Genomic DNA, 19,972 nt, shown 5'->3' on the forward strand with positions numbered 1-19,972 from the left:
GTTGCTTTTAAGATCAGTGGAAATACTTTATAAGTCACTTGAATTCATGGGCGGTACTTCTGTGCTGTTTTAAGATAAATACTCGCACAGCTATTGGCAAATATTTAGCTTTGCAGATTGGGCTAGGCTTTTGTCTGTAAGCCTGTCTGACCATATGTTCTCGTGCACAGATTTTTCGTTCTTCCTGTTTATATACAATCTGGAAACTATGCCCTGGGAAAAAGATGACTTGAAATTCTGTCGGAACATTGAGCCTTCCTTGCCTCGTTTTTCCCAGGTCACAATGAAGGCACTCTAGCAATGAAAGAAGGAGAAATTTTGTACATCATCGAGGAGGACAAAGGAGATGGGTGGACGAGAGCTCGAAGACATAACGGAGAGGAAGGCTATGTGCCAACATCATATATAGATGTAACGCTAGAGAAAAACAGCAAAGGTGCAGTAACCTATATCTAACAGTAAACTGGCAGCTTTCGGTTGTACATTCCCCAGGGAAAATAGCAGAAAAACCAGGAAGTTACACAGGTTCACGGAAAGCATTAGAATGTCAGAAGTCAGCAATAGTCTGTTGTTTGCAATGTGAGTTTGCTATAGTTTTTTTCAGAGATGACCACATTAAATTATGCATCTGACACTGGTCTGTAATTTTGACCAGTATCTTCTTTGTTTAACTGATCTAGGTGCTTCTGCTTTACAAAGCACTAAATTCCATTCAACTATTAAACTGGAAAAGACCAAGATTCTTGCTTGTTCTATAGAATACCTTGGTTTTATAGAGAACTGAAAAAAATACTTAGTTTTAGAGATAAATCTCTTAAGATTTACTCTTCCCACTTTTATGACTTAAACTACATGCTTAAAACAGAGGGTTTTTTCCTCTAATAACTAACTGAACTCAGTTACTGAAAATTATTAATTTCCTTCCTTAGCAAATACTTGGCAGCTTTCACTTCTTAAACAGGAAAATGTTTTCTGATTCTGAAAGCTCAACAAAAACACTCAGGAAAAAACATTATGATTAAGGACAGAAAGTCTGCTGACCTGCCTCTCCTTCCTTTTTAGTACCTGTAATGTAGAACGTTGTGTATTGGACACAGCTTCGTCGTTTTGTTTTAACTCTAGGCATCCTGAACAAACAAAAAAAAGAGATCACGTGCAATGCTTGATGTTTTACTGAGGCCTGTGAAAAGGGAATGATTTCCATATTCTTAATCTGTGCCTGTAAGCTAAGTCGTTGAATTGCGTCATGTTTAGTTTGAAATCGAGGTCTTAAATGTACAGTAATTCCCCTCACTGTTAAATCACTGAGGATTGGAAGCTGCGTTGCACTACTTGATGACTAGAAAAACAGCTGATCTAAAAGTTGTGGCCCGTGTTTCTAATGAGTTTGTGGAATTAGGTACAAAGCTAATGTACAGCCACCGAGAATGGCCTGTTAGAACTGAGCACGCTTCTCTGTCTTCTAAAGGCCTTCAGTAACTTTGTTCTTTTCTTTTTCCTCTTGGACTGCAGGTTCCTGAAGCGGGTTTCTGAGAAAATGGGCGAGATCTTGAAGGAGGTTACATGCAGCTGCTGGGGGGTGGGTGGGGGTGGGGTACTAGACGGGGAGGCCCAAGGGGAAAAGCTAGTTGCATGAATGCATGCAGACATACATTTAGTCACTAACATCTTAGCATCTCCATACATAGGTAAAGATGTATTACAAATTCTTCCATTTGTGCAGGAAAATATAGAGTTCCATTACCAGAGTTAAAAGGCTACTGCTCCTAAAATTGCTTTGTTTTTATTGTCCTAGGTTGTCCCAGATGCACAAACTGGTTTTTAGCTTGTGCTGTGTTTTGGTTATCCCAGTTACGCTCCTTTCCAACTCATTTTAATTGGCGGTCATTTAGAACCATGTGTCAGTTGTCAGTCTGCCTGTGCCACCTCCATGCTCGCCGTTAACCTCCTGCATGCCTAGGCCAGTCAGGCATGTCTGCGTAACACTTTGCCATCATTGCTTGTCTTATTTTGTAACAAATCATTTTCTTTAAGTATCTTCAGCACTAGAGTTTCATCCCAGTATCCATGTATGCTGCTATAACTATACCACTGCAACCATCATTACATTCCAGTTTTTGGCATAACTGATAAGAGACCGTAACGTGTTTGTGTTGATTTGGGGAAATGATCCATCTCAGCTCTAGCCTACAATGCAATCGAGAGAAACTCCTAGAACTGTGGTCCATCTTCGGCACTTCAGTAACCTGTTGGGAGCACTGAAAACCTGGAACAGAACCACCACCACAGAGATTCACCACTGCAAGCTAATGACTGTTTTCAGAAGTCAACCACTTGCCATTCAAATGCTGCCTTAAACTAGAGTGCCTAAACCTGTTGTTTGCCAACACTACCACTTACAGTATCCCACAAAGGGCTTTGTGTCTCAGCTCTTTTCACAGCGCTGCAGCTGCTGAGGTAGCCACGGTAGGTGTTTTCTAGAGCTCTACTTTACTGGATACATGGTGCATCGTGAATTTTATACATTGAAACGTGTATCTCTTCATTTGACTTCAATATTTTTTTTAAATATTTTTATGGAAACTGTCTTTTAGTTTTTCACTATGAAGTTCCAATTTTAATTACTGCAGTGCTAGTCCATTTCTGGGTGATGCTTCATTGTATGGACCAGTTGAAATTCAAGTGATACTTCGTAATGATCTATGTGCACTTTTACTTGTAAACAATTGAAATTTGCATATGTTTATACGTGTAAATATAGTTGTCTGCAGTGCCCCTATGGCTTATGTTGTCTTGCCTCCCATTTGTGGTCCTATTAATAAGTACATCATATCTGATTTAATAGGGTGATAAGAATTAGACTGGAAATGTTGGGGGGAGGGATACTTGTATCAAGCAAGCTTGTCAACCCAGCCACCTGCTGTTTGGGGAAATGAAATAATAATCAAAACATCCTGTTTTTCTGGGGTCTGAAGCAATATTTGGATGCAGCGGTGCTGGATTCTTTTTCATTTCAGTGTTATTAGGAACTGTACTACAAGTAAATCTGAATTTGAGTGACTTGTGTAGAGGTTTATTCCTTTTGTTATGTATACCACTATTACACAGCTTGACCTAGTGTATTATGGGGGCTATTAAACTCTAAATTTTAGATTTTTGGAGCTTGTATACAGGGTTATTTATATAATAATGTGACATTACTCAATACTGACGAAACTACTTAGGTAGTTTTTTGGGTTTGGGGTATTTTGGGGGTTTGGTGGGCTTTTTTTTGTTGGGGGGGTTGGTTTTTTTGGTTTTGGGGTTGGTTTTTTTGGTTTTGTTTTTTTTTTTTTATCTAGTGCTTTTTTATTTTAAAAAGTTAGAGAAAAGGAGGAAATGTGATCTGTGTATTTTCTGCTAAAGGGCCTGCGGTTTGCCTGGCTAACAGCCTTGCAGGTCAGTAATAACACTTCCTGGTAAAGGACTAAATGTTCTTGTCACGCTACTGTTTTTGTTTTTCTGAAACCAGGATTTGCTTCCTTTGGAGGCAGGTTGCTTTCATGAGGGATAGTGCAACTTGTATGAGGGTTATTAAACATAGGAAAAAAAACATTTGTACTTGCACAGCTAGTTATAAGTCACTTATTCTAAAATTCTGAATGTGAGTTGTCTTAAAGAATCTTACATTTTCCAGTAATTTTTAATCCTTTTTGTGCACATGTTGATTTCCTAAATGTTAAATGCTTTGTTTAAAGATAGTGTTCTCTGTTGAGAATATTTTCCTGGAATAAAAAAAATCTTTTCATGGTCTAAATAATTAGCTTCCCTGATTGTCTTCTGTTAAGAAAGACAAAGAGACTTACCTCTTCTTACGGTGGCAGCACCTCTGCGATGGTTGTAGATGGGTGGAGCAGATACTACCGTGTTGGTTTTGTCATTAGCTTGCTCAAATACTTTCAAATGCTGTAAATACCATCTCACTGCAGAAATAGGCTTACTGACAACGAATACGTGCAGCTCTAATCATAGTTCTTGCTTAAAAATTCATACAACTTCTGAGGATAACGCTTGTACACCAATTCTGTGTGTGACAAAGTGGACTTTGCTGCTCAACACCATGCACGCTGGTTTCCTATGAAAAGCGCTAACAGCTTATGCTTTGCCTTCATCCAAAGGAAAAAAAAATACTACTTACCACAGTGATTCACCTCAGTAAATGAAGCAAGTTTTAATATATACGTACACCCACATTTACTCATATCTGAAAGCATTTTAATTCTCTGGATTGTTTGTTCTTGCCATTTCATCATTCATTCCTGGCACCGTAGCTGTTGCGCAGATTCCAGCAAAAGCCAAAGTACTACAGATGTTGTCTTAAAAAAAACCAACCGTAAGTTGTCCCAACACATATAGAACTAATTTTCTACTTTCATAGGTGCCTGGGATATTTGAGCCTTCTGTTGTGGTCACAGATACAGGATCATTTCTGCAACCTGCAAATATGCAAACTATTTTGCATAAAGATACACTTTAATTCACAATTCTATGTACAATGTTTTATATTCATTAAAGGAATATTGTACAACAAATTTTCTGCAATGTCACATACTGAATCTATCATTTTATATACACTGTTTGCTTCATTTTAATATTAAGATGCCAATGCCCTTACTCCTAGGCATTATCAAAACATTGCAATTCTGGGGAAATACAAAAAGCTGTAAGACTATCTTACAGGGATAACCTAACTGTTTAAGGGGATCATTAAATGACATGGTGACACAGTAAATAAATAATTTGTTTAGAAATCAGTAGTTTTAAAACAAGTGTGCATTGTGCAGTTAAAAGTTCTAAACATCTTGTGAAATGCAAGAAGTTTGTGCAGTATCAAATTGCCAAGAGAAAGCTAAGGTTATTTCAAGTATATAATTTAAATAGTGTTTAGAAAGTCCTATATACTTAATTGTTCCACCTGCTTTACTAGAGGAGGTTCCAGTTTTCGGGAAAGTGCAGTTAAAATCTGGCTGAATTTCTCGTATCTTTCATTTTGATTAACTTGTGCTCCTTTGCTGCCCCAGAGCAATCTCATTTGAAATTCTGTCTTGAAGATTTCACTCATCTCTTCATCTGGCTGGAAACCTAGTAAGCAAGAAGAATCCCACAATATCAGCATCAGGCAAGTTTTTTATTCAGAAGAAATGGCACTTCAACTGTACTCTCTCCAACCCTCCAAAAAAGATAAGCTTAGTCTGCTGGGTTTCTTTTGCACAATGATTTTAACAAGTAAACAGTGACAATCCTTTCCATCTGTGACTTCCTAATAGCACACAAATGGCTTTAGGGACACTGGGATGGGCGATCCTTTGCTCAAGTCTAACGGTCTAGAATTGTCATTACAACCCAAACTTAAATAGAATTACTGAAGTATACATGCTGCCTGCAGAAATACCTGTATTTCTCTCCCCTCAACTTTTTCACTGCAAGCTTAAAGTATGTTGCTGCTTCCTGGCTGCAAGCTGTCAAGATCTCGATGTTGATCTTGACTGCTGTAAAGAATCTTATTATGAGGGCTGGTGTTTTATTAGCAAAAACCAGAGAAAAATATTTAAACAGAAGACAGGAATTTATCCTTGTTGCTTACTGTACTTCTGTTCAGTTGCTAGAGGGGTCAATGTATGGAGTCGGGAGTATGTTTAGCAAAAGTGTATGCTTGTTGCTCACTGGAGAACTGTAGTGACAAATAATTTACTGTCTGCTTTTAAAGAATATTGACCTTGTCCTCAGGCTGAGTTTCCTGCAGGACATTTGCCACTATCTCAGCTCCCACGAAACGGGGCAAGAATTTCTTGCACTGACTTTCAGTGGCACTTAGAGATCTTATTCTTCAGCCATAACCCACACTTTCTGTTGACGTGCAGCGGTTTTGCCTGCTGGTGCTGCTTACCTTCCAGCATGCGTTCTGCGGTCAGGCTGTACATTTCTGCATTCTGTGCTATCCGACGGGCCGCAGCCAAGTGTTTGAGCATTATTTCACAGCTCTGGTCACTGTTTTCCCACAGGTCCATGCCTTCAAAAACAACAGCTTGTCGCTCCATCAGGGTAATGAGAGGCATCAGCAGTGGCACTGTTACGTTGGTCTGTTGAACGCTGCTGGTCTCTGGGATAGAGAGTAACAAACAAAACAGATCATCAGACATTAAGAAAACCTGCTACCTGAAGGAGGTAGTGTAGCTGCAGTGTTCTTTTCCAAGCTGAAAACTACTATTTGTCTTCCATCTTTCAGATTAACAGCTTACCTCAGATATACCTGTCCTACCGGTTTCCAACTAACTAGTTGGGGGAGAAGGCCAAGACAAATTAGTGTTGGAAAACTATTTGCTACAGGAGAAGGCTCTGCTGAATTACAAGTCAGTGGCATAAAGATTTTAAACACATTTAATATCTGGGTCATTCCAGTAAATTCTGAGAGGCTAAAAAGTCTTCCATCTCCACCTTGCACCCTTCTTTTGGAGACTACAGCTGCAAAGCATCTGATGCAGGAGCACCTGATGTGGTCAGAGGAAGTATCTGACTAACCTGTTCTTTGTACTGGAGGATTCATCCTCTGATCAACAGGCAAAGCAGATAAAAAAGCAGATCTGCCAGAAGTAACTCTGCTCTGAGGAAGATGATTTTTTTTCCTGTCCTTGAGGCAAGATGATGGAGTGTTTCAGCTCCACAAAAAGGGAGCATGGGTTTGGGAAGGATCTTCTGTTCTGCATGGGTACGTGCACACCAGCACACGCTGATGTTTGGCTGGCGGAGTGTTGCCTTCTCTTTCATTGTCTTACACTGCATTTATACAAGTTTACACAGTCCTTTTAACATGTGATGCACGGTTACTGAAACAGCTCTCTCATTTCCCTACGCAATAAATGAGGAGTGGGAGAGTTAAAAGGCTAAACAGAAACCAGTGTCACTCATACTCACTATTCCACTCATCTTGTCCTTCATGCAAAGCTTTGCTAAATGGCTTCAGCTGTTTTTCATACGTAATGGCAGTTTGGGTATAATGATGCCTTAGAGAGGTCCAGGTTTGTTCTAACCGAGTGACCTGTTCAGACAAAATAGAGAATACCCGTTACTGTCTCCATAGCCGTTCACAGGAAGAGTACACTGCCAGTGATGAAGTTCCTGTTCTGCTGATCTCTTTCGTCTTGAAGAAACTGCATAAATTAAGCCATCAAACTCCTCCATATTTTGCAACATAAAGAGAAACAGATACTTACCTGTGGCATTTCCAGTGCTTTCATAATGGCAGAAAATGCATACAAGTCTCCCAGCGAGTCCTTCAGCTCCACTGCGACCTGGATGATCCTGTTTAATGTTGCTGTTCTATCTTCTAGACTTCCTGTGCAACCCAAGATATCCACAGCTATTCCTATCGCCATGGTATTGTGCCTGTAAGTGAAACAATTCACACTCCTGGTTACAAATTATGACATTTAATAATACATTATGCTGTACACTCATTCAGAGGAGATCAATTCAAAGTTGTATTTCAATATCTTTGTGCACGCAGCGAACTTACTAACATCTCTGTATCAAAAGCAGTAATGGAATTATATGGAATAGATACTGGCTTTGAATTTAATAAATTTTCTTAGGATATTACTACTGTACAAAATTCTGCTCAAGCAACAAATGTACGAACACTTCCAGGAAAATTGCCCCAGTTTCCTTTGTCCTCCACATTCAAATCCTGGGGCCTTCCCCCTAAATTTCAGCAACACAACTACTGAAATCTGAATCAGAAAAACTAGATCAGAGATAGAAGACCTTAATTGTTCCCCCCTTAACTCGTACAGAAAGCTTTGCTAATGATTTTTTGCTTTAGTAGATCCTCTAGCCTCTTCCCCACTTGCAGGAGGCTGCTACCTTCAGTCTCTTCGACACACACTTAAATGCTCAGCTACATTATAGGTCCCCTGAACTTCAGTTTACCTGTTTACTTAACAAGTGTTCAGCAGCTCCAAGGACCCTGCTTTCATTACAGTTCCCCTTTTCCTATGTTACATGCATGGAGTTGCCCCATGACCTTAAGGAATTTTTCCTGTGCAAAAAAAGTTAATATGCCACCTCACTAAATTATCTTCTGTAGACATGAATTCAGAAGACGTGCAGGAGAGCATTCTTTGAGGAAATCTGGAGTGCAGCATAGCAATGCTCTGATCTCCTGGCCATCTGCCCTGGAAATGAGTAACAGGAACATTCACCTTTCAATGAGGTCAAGGCGCAGCTGATGTCCGTAAGGCAAGGTAATCAGTTCCAGACCAGAGTTCACTCCCATAATCCTCCTCATTTCTTCAGAAACTTCTAGTATCCTCGCCACCTGTCAAGTGCAAAAGCGCACAAGTTTTGAAACCAACTTCAACCAACCAACCCTAGCCACATAGAAGTCCTCCAGGTTAGTGCAGGGGCTACAAAGCCAAGTGCACAGCATGCAACATTAGAATACAGTCATTAAGAGAAACTGAACCTAGGCGCATGCAGCGCCTTACAGAAAGAAACCAATAAAGTGGGAGGGGTTTTTGCATGATTCAGCCATCAGAAAACGTGTAACAGGTGTGACCAAAGTGCTTCGTTGAGCTTCTGCTCTCCACTTCCAGAAGAAGATTCATACACAAGCTCCAGGAAATGTGCTCTCGTGGCCTGACCATCGTCAGGGTGGTGCACTCTGGCCTTAAAGATGTACAAACTCGCTTCGCCGCCTTCATTTCTGAAGAGACAACTGCTCAGAATGTTTTTGGATTATACCACAATGTCCTCATAAGGATTAATTAATAAAAACACTTTAAGGAGGACACTGAATGCTGAGCACTTAATGAAGTTGGTATGTGAAAGCTGACACCCTCACCAATTTGTCTTTCCTTTTTAAATGTACAGTATTAGCTCATGCTTATATCAATAACAATTAAATATGCTAATTCTAAGCAAAACCACATTAATATGGTAATGTGAGATTACCTGCTCGTTTAAGGCCCGTATGACACATTTACCAATCTGCGTGCTGTTTTCTGATACACCCATCAGCAGGCTTTCTCGGTTATGAAGAGATGAAAGCAATCTAGGCCACACAACAAGCCTCACCGGTACAAAATCCAGCACTGCAGAGAAACCTGTTTCACTCGTAGAGACACAGGAGGGATGCGAAGCCCCTGGAGACGCCGATTGCTACGCCTTCCTCACAAAGAGCCCTCTCAGGCATGCAAGTGGCAGATACTCTATCACTTACCATATGGGTGCTGCTTTCATTATTAGAAATGTCATTATTTAAAAGGTGAACTGGGCTACTGATGCCACAGAAGACGTATGAACTTTAGCCTTATCACAGATCTCCGTAGGAAGCATTTATTCTGGCCCAGTTCACATGCCAATCTCATTGTATCATGCAGTTCTTATCAGTGCAGTCGGATGCAACCAGTTACCAACGAATGACAGTCACTGCCTCTCAGCAGCACGAGATACAGATAAAATAGATTTCTCTTAATGTCCCAGCTAGCTACTATTCCTGTTCCAAAATCCAAATTCTGTTTCTGTAAAACACTCCAGTGACTTAATTGTACAGGCTCCCACACTTCCAGCAGGCCAGTTTCCTTGGGCCCATTCCAAAGTTTATAGGACTTAAAATAAGTAGACTAATAATGAGCTAATTGACTTTTTTATAGATATATAAATACGCTTACTACTTCTGTAAGGCATGCATATCCTATGCCTTCAAGCAACGTACTCTTCAACAATATATTAAAAGTCATTCTGGTTATTGTTACTAGGTTGAGGTGAATGCTGAAACTAAAATGTCACAGAACACTCTTACTACTCCAGGAACCATAGTAAAGACGCCACGGTCTGTCACTTGTGAAAAGACCAAGCAGAGTGGAGCTGAGATTTCCTGAGTCACCGTGTCTGCACGAAGCCTCCCTGGGCAGCAGCCAGCCCTGCTACTGAGGAGAGAAGCTGTGTTTGCTGTTTGCACTCGCACACGCGCTCATCCTGCTGCCGCGCCAGGGAGCTGCCCCCTTCCCAGACCCACGTGTGCATCGGTGCAGCAGCACTAGCAGAGTGCTCCCCACACGTTTCTTCTGGAGCACCACCGTCCCTCGCTTCCCTATCTGCGATGGAGTTGCCCAGTAAGTAGCCCCGTGTGGCCCCGTGACACCTGGCTCCTGCAGCTGCTCTGTGGCAGGTACAGCAAAGTAGTGCAGCTGCAACTGCAGCGGCATTTCTTCTATTGCACAAAGTCATCACCTCATGGGGAGACGACCTTTCCTGTGCTTCCACATTTCTGATTCAACAGCTGATCTCCAAGCCCTATCAGCTGAATGAAGTCTGCACTGTCCAAAGTATTTTGTATTTCTACATCCTTCTAAACAATTCCACTAGCAATACAGAGAAATGCAGGAGCATTGTGAGCTGTTTTCCCATGCCACCTACCCAGCTGTAAGAGACTCGGACAAAGATTAGACGGGCAGCTAATTTTAGAAGTTTAAATATATTTAGTTCCATGGAACACCGTATATTATGGCCAGCAGTATGGCAGCCAGGTGATGTCGGTCTCCTGTCTGCCCTTGTAAGCTAACTAGCTATTTCCTGGCACGAGTAGTTCTTCCCACAGCTCTTCCCCCAGTACAGAAGAAAGGCTGAATCACAGATACACAGCAACTGATCAGAGATTAAAAAGATGTATGGAACACTGAGAATCTGAGTCTGAAGTCAAGGATGGTGGGAGACCTTTAGTTTGTAGAGTCTGTTAACATGCTTGTTCTTCAAATGGGGGCAGGGGGGAACAAACTCAACCCTAAAAATTCCTGCAAGCAATTCATTTATTACATTAGCTGCAAATCTACCCATTAATCTCTTCAAATCAGTTCTTTAAGAAGCCTAAACTTGCACAATATAAAATAAAAGGCAAGAAATTCTTAATTTATCTTTTTTACCTTGCAGTCCATTCTAAGAATGTGCTGTGCAATAATCTTTGGGTTGTTGTTGGTGAAAAGCTCTTTGACTCTTCTTAACATGGATGTTTCCAATGGCTTGTTTTCAGGAGGAAGTAATTTGGATTCAAAATCATTCGGTTTAAAACTGGACACCATCTCAAAAACAGGTGCAGAAAAGATGCTGTCCCCTTCCGCCACCTCAGCTGAAGCTTGTAAAGGATCTGCAGAGTTCATTGTAGGGTCATCTTCCAGGATCAAATAGTTTGTTTCAGAGTTCCTGAATGAGTGTGTTCCCCTCTCCTTCCGTGTCAGATGTTCCACGTAGCTGTTTTTCTGACCTAAATGTTTAGTTGCTGCAGGATCTCTGGCAGGGCTTAGTTCACAATAGTGTCCTTCTGAACTGTGGAAAGCCGAAGGAGAATCTGGGGGCTTTATCAGGGATGCTTTGCTGGGTTTAGGTGGAGGCTTCGGACAGAGCTGACTGTCTGATCCTCTAAGAGCTTCCCCTACTTGTGACTCAGAGGTGACTTTCTGAGCAATGGTGGGGCTTAGAGAAGGTTCACTGCCTGTTCTAAACGCAGGAGAGCTTGGACAGGAGTCTGCATCTGCTTGAGGTGATCGAGGTGGATGTCTTGAACCTGCACGGGAAAATGGTATTTTGGAAGGTCAAAACATACACCAATCCTGATGCCTGTCCCAGGGTTCATCTCTTAATGCTACTTGCTGAGGAAAATAATGGTCAGATCATGTCAATTATTCACTGACAAAAACGTATATGAAATTATATTTTGTGGAACAAACTAGCCAGCAAATTCCATTCACTTGCTGATCTTCCTGAAATCCCAAATACACAGAACAGCTGCACCATAATATTATTCTGTGGTAACGCTGACAAAAATTCCAGTCCCTGCTGCATACATAAGCTATACTGTCAGTGCTGGATAGTCTCCATGGCTTGGAATAGGAGGTTCCTTTGTAACCTGATCGAGGCTATAAAAACAGAAACTTCCAGCCACACCACATAAAAGATGAGTCATTTCTGAGAATGACAAGTTTGAGATGAAAGAAAAAACTTCCCGAAGTCAAGCCTGAACCTGCAATAGGTATGGAAGGAATGAATTTCAGGGATGCTAATCTTTTTGCTAAACAGTGGCTGACTTGAAGAGCTGGAGAAACACATCCATATACTTGTGTGTATTTATGCCTCATCCTGTACTCACTGCATATGCAAACCTCGGCATCCAATACAGGACTGAGCCCTATATTGGACATTCCCGATCTCCAGTTCCCAGTGCCTTTGCAGGTGTCTACAGCGAAGCGGCCAGTAGCATCATGTGGGCTTCACTGCTTGTTTCCAGCTGGCTATCAATTCACGCAGACAACAAAATCTGCAAATCGCAGCCTGTCGCCACTCATAAGCAGTATGGTACCAGAACCTGCTTGAAGGACCCCATGGCAAAAGGCACAGCAGTACTCTTCACGTTAACCGTTACGGTACCAAAAGAAAAGTTTTTGCAGCCATGGATTTGAATAAAATAATCAATTCAACTGCAGATGGCCAGAAACTTGTTTTACAAATGTCTGTCCCTCCCACTGTTAAACACGGGAGCACACCCTTTCTACCAAAGTACAGTCTCACTATACAAATACTTAATATTATCTTTGTCTTGAGAAGTCTTTCCACAATAAACACTCTAAGTTTTAACAGCTACTGTATTCAAAATAACTAGCAGCCTTAGAAGTCAAACACATGGGAACAGATGCATCACTGCAAGCTTCCTTACGCAGTATGCTAGTTTGGAAACGATTACTTAAACCTCTGAAAAATGTGAGAAAGAAAAAGCTATGGTCAACAACCAACAAGTGTTGGTACACCCTGTATTGCTGGAGGAAGGCAATAAGAGGGCTATGGAACCAGACAGCAGCAAAAGGAATGAAAAGTAAAAAGGATGGGGGCCAGGGGGGAAGAGAAATGGGGAGAAAAGGATGGACAGAAGTGAGTACAAAAGCTGTGGTAGTGCTTTTCTCCTGGTGAGGAACACTGCCACATCTGCATAATTTACCAAGAAAAAAAAAGCAGTTACCATGATTTCCATGAAGCACGGCTTCTACTTAGACTTCTGTCAGAATGACAGGAGTGAAACAAGGCAGTTCTTGTGAAGCAGGAAAGGTAATATTTTGTCAAAAGGGGCAGTGAAGCCAACTGCAGCTGACATTTTTTTGGTGTGGAAGCCTGCTGTGTGCTAAGGTACTCGGCCAGCTGGTGCATTGTAAATAAAAAACTGTCCCAATGGCTTAAAGAGCAGTAGTGTGCTAACACAGCTGGCACTGGCCATTAAATATAACTGTATACACGGTACTCTGAACACTCAACAGACTCACTCTGGTCTGAAGTGCAACAGAGCACCTGGGCACTTCTATAAGCACAAAACATTTAATTACAAAACATACCTATCAGCAGATAGCTCTCCGACTGGTGAGCCTTCAAAGGGAATCTTTTCTCCAGAACGTGATCCAAACTAGCTGGCTGGCTACCACTTTTTTCTTTGTTTCTAGGGAAAACAACAATGCAAACAAAAACATGTCAATATATGCAACACTCTTAACACACGTACCTAATTGCCAGAACATATCATAACCAGGGCAAGGATCATTGACCTTCCACTTGGGCAGCTTATAAGAATAAAAGGTACTTGATGCTGTTGTGGTAGCAATGAAATGGGCGATAACATATGTGACCCTGCAGCATTTGCGAGGGTGTTTCTTTGAATGTTGAGAATTTTTAATCAAACATTAGATTTGGACACTGAAATTAGGATCCATTATTCCACACGGTATTTCTATTGCAGAAGTCAAATATGGAAAGACAGACCTCTCTGGGACAGCAGCAAGATTTTATTTTAATCCTTCATCTCATAATAGTCAGAACTTGCCAAGTTGCTGCAGAACAAGCTGCACCACTGTTGTGCTTCCAAGAGTCTACATTTGCTCTTGCTCTGTGGATTTGCTGATTTTTAGCAAAGGATTTTTCAGGGCCTAAAACACGCCTCAAGCTAGTCTTCCATCTAAAATTAGAGTCAAAATTCACATCACCTACAGCAGGGGCTGATAGTTACCTCATTTCCCTCCATAAGAACAGCAAAATTAAAGTACCTCAGAAGATTTCCTCTGGGTATGCTCTGCTCCGGGGACTGCATGCTGGATACACCAAGGCTCAACCTTTTTGCAGTTTCTGTTTTTCCTTCGGGGATACCTGACTCTCTCTGTCGGACTGGAGTTACACCATACTTTTCTTCTAGACATCTGAGAGGCACGGTCCTGTTGATCGGTTGAAAAATAATTGCTCCGCTCTGCTTTGATATTGGTGTGCGATTCCCAACATAGTATCTAACTAAGCCGGGGATACTGTCGAAACTTTCAAGTTCAAACTGATACTGAACACGGCAGTAGGCTTCATTGAGTCTTAGAACTGTTCTGTTGATTTTAAAATGCTGAGAGGTATTTTTCCACTGACAGGTAAGAACAAAGTTCCCAGGACTCGAGAGAGAATCCCTAATCAGAAAATCTCCATCCCTCTGAACCAGGCTTTCTGCCACCTTTGAGAAAAAACAAATTATAAAAAAAAAATATGCTTTCAGAATCGGAAAACAAGTGGTCAAACAGCACATTGCAACAAAATATTCTTAAACATAGGACTTAATTTGGCTGCTCTGGGAGGACAGACAAAGCAAGAAATACAAAGCAAAGCATGAAGTGTGGTAGAAAAACAATGTCTTCAGTTCTAAAATTAATAGCTCATCCCATAGCACAGAGCTGGAGGCGCTTTTTGGAAAATGCCTAGCAGCATGACCCACCCTTGCATATATATTTCTTCTAGTTCACCAATAGAAAAGAAGGCATGAAGGGAAAGCAATGACTCCGGATTTTAGAGTTTAAAGCATCTGAATAGACAATCACACTGAAGTTTAGAAGCTACTACTACAGGACCCCAGAAACTGTCCTTCGTTATTACCTGAAGTGACAGAAGCTTTCATTTTTTATTCTTTGTGAATACTGCACTGTACTAGAAGAGTCAGAGAAACCCTGTTTTTCTGTTTTGAGTTAGTCCTTTGATATGATAAATTGCACATCTAGCAGTTAACCTTCAGCCAGCGCACACGGCTGCTGTGCCTGCCCTGGCCCGGTGAAGGGCAGCCGGGGCTCTGCGGAGGCAGGTCCGCGGGGGAGCTCCAGCTGCTCCGGGAACCTACGCTCCAACCCAGCGACAGTGTGAGCTCGTTCGTAACTACATCTGTAAGGATCAAAATCACGTTTCTGCACAGATTTTGTTGTGGTTGTTTTTTTCCTCCCCCAAATTCAAGGAAGAAAATAAGAACACTTTCACTTCAGTTAAGAATACTGAACCAAATTAATGTCAGCCTGTCTGACCAATATGTGGGGAAGGCATTCTCAAATAAAACTTAAATTCCAGTTCCACCTTTATTCAGTGAACACAAGTCCTGAAATACCTGTATTTTTCCACCAGTGTCTGCCCTGAACCCCTCCTCAACCTTGTTTTATGCCAAGCTGTGATAAATACCATAGCTTTCACACAGACAAGCGTTACATTTCTACAGAGTTAATGCAGATATCAGAGGTGTGTATAGTACTTTAGTGCACCTCTGCTTGTCTATAAATCTCAAAGCAGATTTGGCACGTACCTGCCGAGGAATACGTCCATGGTACCAGGCATGGCTACGCAAGTCTTCACTGCTTAGCTGTAGTTCTTCCTCTAACTCCTTCTTCAGTTTTTCTGGGCTGTTGTCCATAACTTGCCTCTCCCTAGAAAACTACAATAAAAGATTAAAAGCTTCAACTGTGCCAAGTTTAGTGATTAACATTTTACCTGGGTTATAACATCCATCACATGATCTGCACTAGCCGCTGGAATGCGGGTGCTGCTTTAGCAGGCTGGCTTGGCCTCGCTCTCTAGACTGTATCTGCAAAATCCAGCATTCGGTGAGATAACGTGATTGTTATACACTGCACGGAACAGAGGCAAAGTGTTCTGTCTGTACACCAAGCTAACAATGACACACCTACAAAGTCACTTCTCTTACTTCCTCTCCCAATAAGAATTCTAACTATACTGCAAAAAAATGGAGCTGGACCCAAATGCCCTGCTCCAATATTCTTCCTTCTGTTTAAACTTTTGTTTTAAATTCAGATTTCCCCCTCCCCACCCCCAACTGGATGGATGAAACAATCCAATTAAGAATATTCCCAATGCATCAACACAGCCTAACCTAGACATAGATAGTTGTTCAATATTTCTGTTGCACTAAAAAACAATTTGCCAAAGTAAATTTTCAACCTTAAAGGGCTTGCTTCTAATGGTCATTAAACCTGCATGTCCAAGACCTTCCACTCTTAAGAGAAAAAAAGCTCCTGCTGCCCCTTAGCACAAAAAGCACGAGATCTGCTTGGAGATATCTCCATCACTCCTATACAACTACTACAGGACTTTCTGGAAAAATTCCATCTTCATCTCTTCTTGGAGTACAGCTTCCATGGTAGACTACTCTAGCTCATTAGTCCTTCTTGTACATGCAGTGCTGCGACCAAAGTAAGGTGCAGTATCTTCTCTAGAGAGCTGTCACGTACTCATTCATAAGCACTCAGCAGAGGGAAGTCTTTGGGCTTCCTTACATTCTCCAATTTATTACAAGGCTCCAGCCCATCTTTACTGTTGCTGCAGAGTTTCAAAAGCCTAACATACCCAAAAGGAACAGGTTCATTGCAATGAACATCTTCTGCATCGAACAAAGAATCAGAGTATACCCTCTCTTAAAACAAAGTGCATTTTAAAAAAGAGAGGGAGAGAGCACGCTGAGGTAAACACACAACACATGCATTATTTAAAAAAAGAACTGGCAATGCTTGCCCACCGATCCTATGCTTTCTGTGAATACTGCTCCCTATAGCATTTTCTTCTTCGTACTGAGTACTCACAGCACCCGACCGTGGGAGCAGGTGGCATACATTTAGCACTTCTTTCAACAATCCTCCCTGCAATTCCAAGCAGACTGAATTACAACAGATTACTAGACAGCAGATTTTTGGTGGAATAGTGCCAGAAGCAGCATCCTGCTGCCAAGACTATATTAACATGCTGGGAGCCCAGAGATATTCTGAGATTTCTCCTCTTCTCTGCTTTTCTCGGGGAAAACTAAGGCTTCTCTTCAACAAATAACAAATGAACACAGTGGCTTATACAGGAAGGTAAAAGATAAAAACAACCTGGTAAAGAATCACTTTTCACCTCTGTTTTGCTTCTGTAAACCATAACGGGGTGGTATTTATCCATACAAATGCGGTTCAATGGACAAGCGTTTTCAACAAAGAGTAAATCCTTTGTGCTTTTGTACAGTCCAGGTCTTTCACCAACTCCTCCCAAGCTTTACAAGAAGAAAAGTCTGTACAGGAGGAAACCATGCCACAAAGAACAGACCTTCACTGCAAGGGCTCTTTGATAAAACCATGTACCATGTGAAGAGATCAAGTTACTGGGTGTAGAAAGAGCCATAGCAGAGGTCTGGTAAGGTCTCAAGTCCAAAAGCATATTGAAGTATCAAAACATGGTCAAAAATCCCCGTTCCGCTCCAAACCTCTGTGACCTGTCAGGCTAGCGCAGCTACAGGCCTAGTGGCACAGGCCTGCCACCTTCGCTTCCCAACTCACACGGCGGGGTACCCATCTAAAGCTGACGGGGTTGATTCCAGGATTAACGGCCATTTTACTGCCACATCTTACAGAACGATAGCCAGAATTACAACATTTGCAATAAGCTGAAGGTAGAGCGAAGGGCACACAAACTGAGAGTAGACTTCTCAAGAGCACCTTTCCCCTGACCACGTGGGGAAGTGGCCAGACAACTTTTAAAGCACCCCTCCAGTCTCAACAGCAGCGTTCAGTTGTAATGGTACACAAACCTATCACGTGCACAGCTGAGCATTTTGCTGATCTTCTTGAAGGAAATGCTACTTTAATGTGGACTGTATTTAAGTTTTTAAAAGATGCTTTCGATTGAATACGGATCTTAAAAAACCCGAAGCTACCCCAAAGCTACTGTACAAATTGATACCATCATTCCAAAAGCATCTCACTGTATCTCAGTGGTAGGCAAAGCCATGGTAAATGGCACAGACTGTAGCACACGGATGCAATAACTGAATTTGCTTAGGAGAGCTACATTCTTAGCCAACAAAAAGTTATAGGTCTTTGCGTATGGACTAATTTCATCCATTTTACTGACATGAATTATCTTAAAAAACAGGATGATCAAGCTACAGATACACATGAAGTACAAACTCAGCAGAGAAACCTAGAATTTCTTCTGGTGGTTAAATGGATTTTTCACTACTCAGACGAACATAATGAGACACATACTGCACTTGAATTACATCTAGCAAGACAACAAGAAAAACACTTAAGGAGTCCAAACCAACTAAATTGTTAACATTCATGATTATTGGTTTGTTCAAAATCCTCTCTGCCACGGTCTACCACATTGAGCACACTCTGATTGCCAGAGGTCAGATATCTCCTGAGATGAAGCGAACATACTTAAGTAACCCTTCTGCAACTCTGAGCTTGATAGAAATCCTCCTGTGGCTAGCATAAATCCCGAAATATACAGGGGGAAAACTGCCTAGGTAAGCAAGTTCAGTAATAGCATGTCTTCCTGGACCATTTTTTGTTGGCTGAGACTGAGTTCTTATACAACCTATGCCAGTTAAAGGAGAAGCGTGACCAAGAACTGTCTGTAGCCATACCAGCCTATGCCTTTCTATGTTAAACGCCATACCCAAGGCCTCTGGTCCTGCAAGATTCTCTGCAGACACAGAACATCACACGCAACCAAGGGCTCAAAAATCACTCCAGGCACAGCCTCCACAAGCACGTTAGTCTGTAAATAAGAAGAGCATAAGCCTAACTAGCTATGTCAGTGGGCTTGCTTTCAAAAGAAAAGGTGACCTGTTCCACACAACGCGATGCAGTTATTTCAGCCTCATCTCCCAGTAGAACCCAAAACTTCACGGACAGTAACAGTATGCTGTGAATTCGCACTAACTTCATAGTAACAATCTTCGTTTAGTAGTACGTCCTAATTTTATCTTTTTGTGCAAGACTCTTTGTTGGCTCCTACCCAATGAACTGAAAGAAACCTGAATTTACATTTACAGCTAGATAGTGAAATGGATGGTAAAAAGAAATTTTTAACAAACCTAGGGCAAAAACTAAAGACTTAAGTTTATTCTGCAACAAAACGCAGCTGAAGTGACACAGGGAAGCTTCCAGTTTAAGTTCTTTAAGACTTTCAAATAGTAACAACCCTGTCAAAGACCCTGGAATATAAAAGCAAATCAAGTCAGCAGAACTCTTCCAACACAGATGCTTTTTCTGACCTACAAAAAGCTTCCCCCAAGTATGAGCTTTCCAGAACTGTATGTTCACATTTTAGTCACATTATTTCCAGTCCTTGCATTATTTTTAAGATATTCCTGCCATCCTGAGTTTTCCTGAACAGGTCTTTGAAAGAAAAACACAAAGCTATCTAGCAATACAATATTATCAACCTCCAGCAAAAGTCCTCAGTCCTACTTACATACCCAATGGAAAATCTAGAGGGCCAAGAGTTTAGAGGGGGGGGGGGGGGGGGGGGGAGGAATTCCAGTCAGTACAGTTATTTTAGTGTTTTAAATAAACGTCATGCAAGTTTATTATAGTTCATAAAGGATTCCTACCTCAGGGCCATTGAACTAAAAGCAGACAGTGCTTACAGATGTAACAAGCTACCCTTACTGTTACACATTATTTTACATTTTTTTCAGGCAAATACTAATCTAGCATTCCAAAACCTGCAAAGTATCAAAGTTTAAGGAAGTAGAACACCAAAATACAATCTTTCTAAAGGCATAGACCTACCACAATATGCTGCACCTATGAAACCTGTGAACACATTTTAATGGGAA

The 19,972-nt window shown here is 41.4% G+C and overlaps 2 protein-coding genes across 11 annotated transcripts in view; one reads left to right on the top strand and one right to left on the bottom strand.

Moving 5' to 3' along the window:
* FNBP1L (formin binding protein 1 like) overlaps positions 1 to 3,799 on the top strand; it is a 59,540-nt gene extending 55,741 nt beyond the window's left edge. For 3 of the 4 annotated variants that reach the window (XM_056356111.1, XM_056356115.1, XM_056356112.1), the window contains one exon: positions 278 to 3,799. In XM_056356111.1, coding sequence (XP_056212086.1) covers positions 278 to 456 — 179 coding nt within the window. In that variant the 3' untranslated portion in view covers positions 457 to 3,799. The remainder of the gene's footprint in view (positions 1 to 277) is intronic. The other variant, XM_056356110.1, reaches the window with a different exon arrangement.
* A 385-nt stretch (positions 3,800 to 4,184) lies between these two features.
* Positions 4,185 to 19,972, bottom strand: part of BCAR3 (BCAR3 adaptor protein, NSP family member) — a 115,367-nt gene continuing 99,579 nt past the window's right edge. For all 7 annotated transcript variants that reach the window (XM_056356104.1, XM_056356102.1, XM_056356105.1 and 4 more), the window contains 10 exons: positions 15,659 to 15,787; positions 14,112 to 14,554; positions 13,410 to 13,510; positions 10,959 to 11,596; positions 8,238 to 8,353; positions 7,251 to 7,422; positions 6,952 to 7,075; positions 5,927 to 6,139; positions 4,955 to 5,121; positions 4,185 to 4,475 (listed from right to left, as the gene is read on the bottom strand). In XM_056356104.1, coding sequence (XP_056212079.1) covers positions 4,449 to 4,475; positions 4,955 to 5,121; positions 5,927 to 6,139; positions 6,952 to 7,075; positions 7,251 to 7,422; positions 8,238 to 8,353; positions 10,959 to 11,596; positions 13,410 to 13,510; positions 14,112 to 14,554; positions 15,659 to 15,787 — 2,130 coding nt within the window. In that variant the 3' untranslated portion in view covers positions 4,185 to 4,448. The remainder of the gene's footprint in view (positions 4,476 to 4,954; positions 5,122 to 5,926; positions 6,140 to 6,951; positions 7,076 to 7,250; positions 7,423 to 8,237; positions 8,354 to 10,958; positions 11,597 to 13,409; positions 13,511 to 14,111; positions 14,555 to 15,658; positions 15,788 to 19,972) is intronic.

The sequence above is a fragment of the Falco biarmicus genome, chromosome 11, assembly GCF_023638135.1.
Source record: "Falco biarmicus isolate bFalBia1 chromosome 11, bFalBia1.pri, whole genome shotgun sequence".
Taxonomy (NCBI): Eukaryota; Metazoa; Chordata; class Aves; order Falconiformes; family Falconidae; genus Falco; species Falco biarmicus.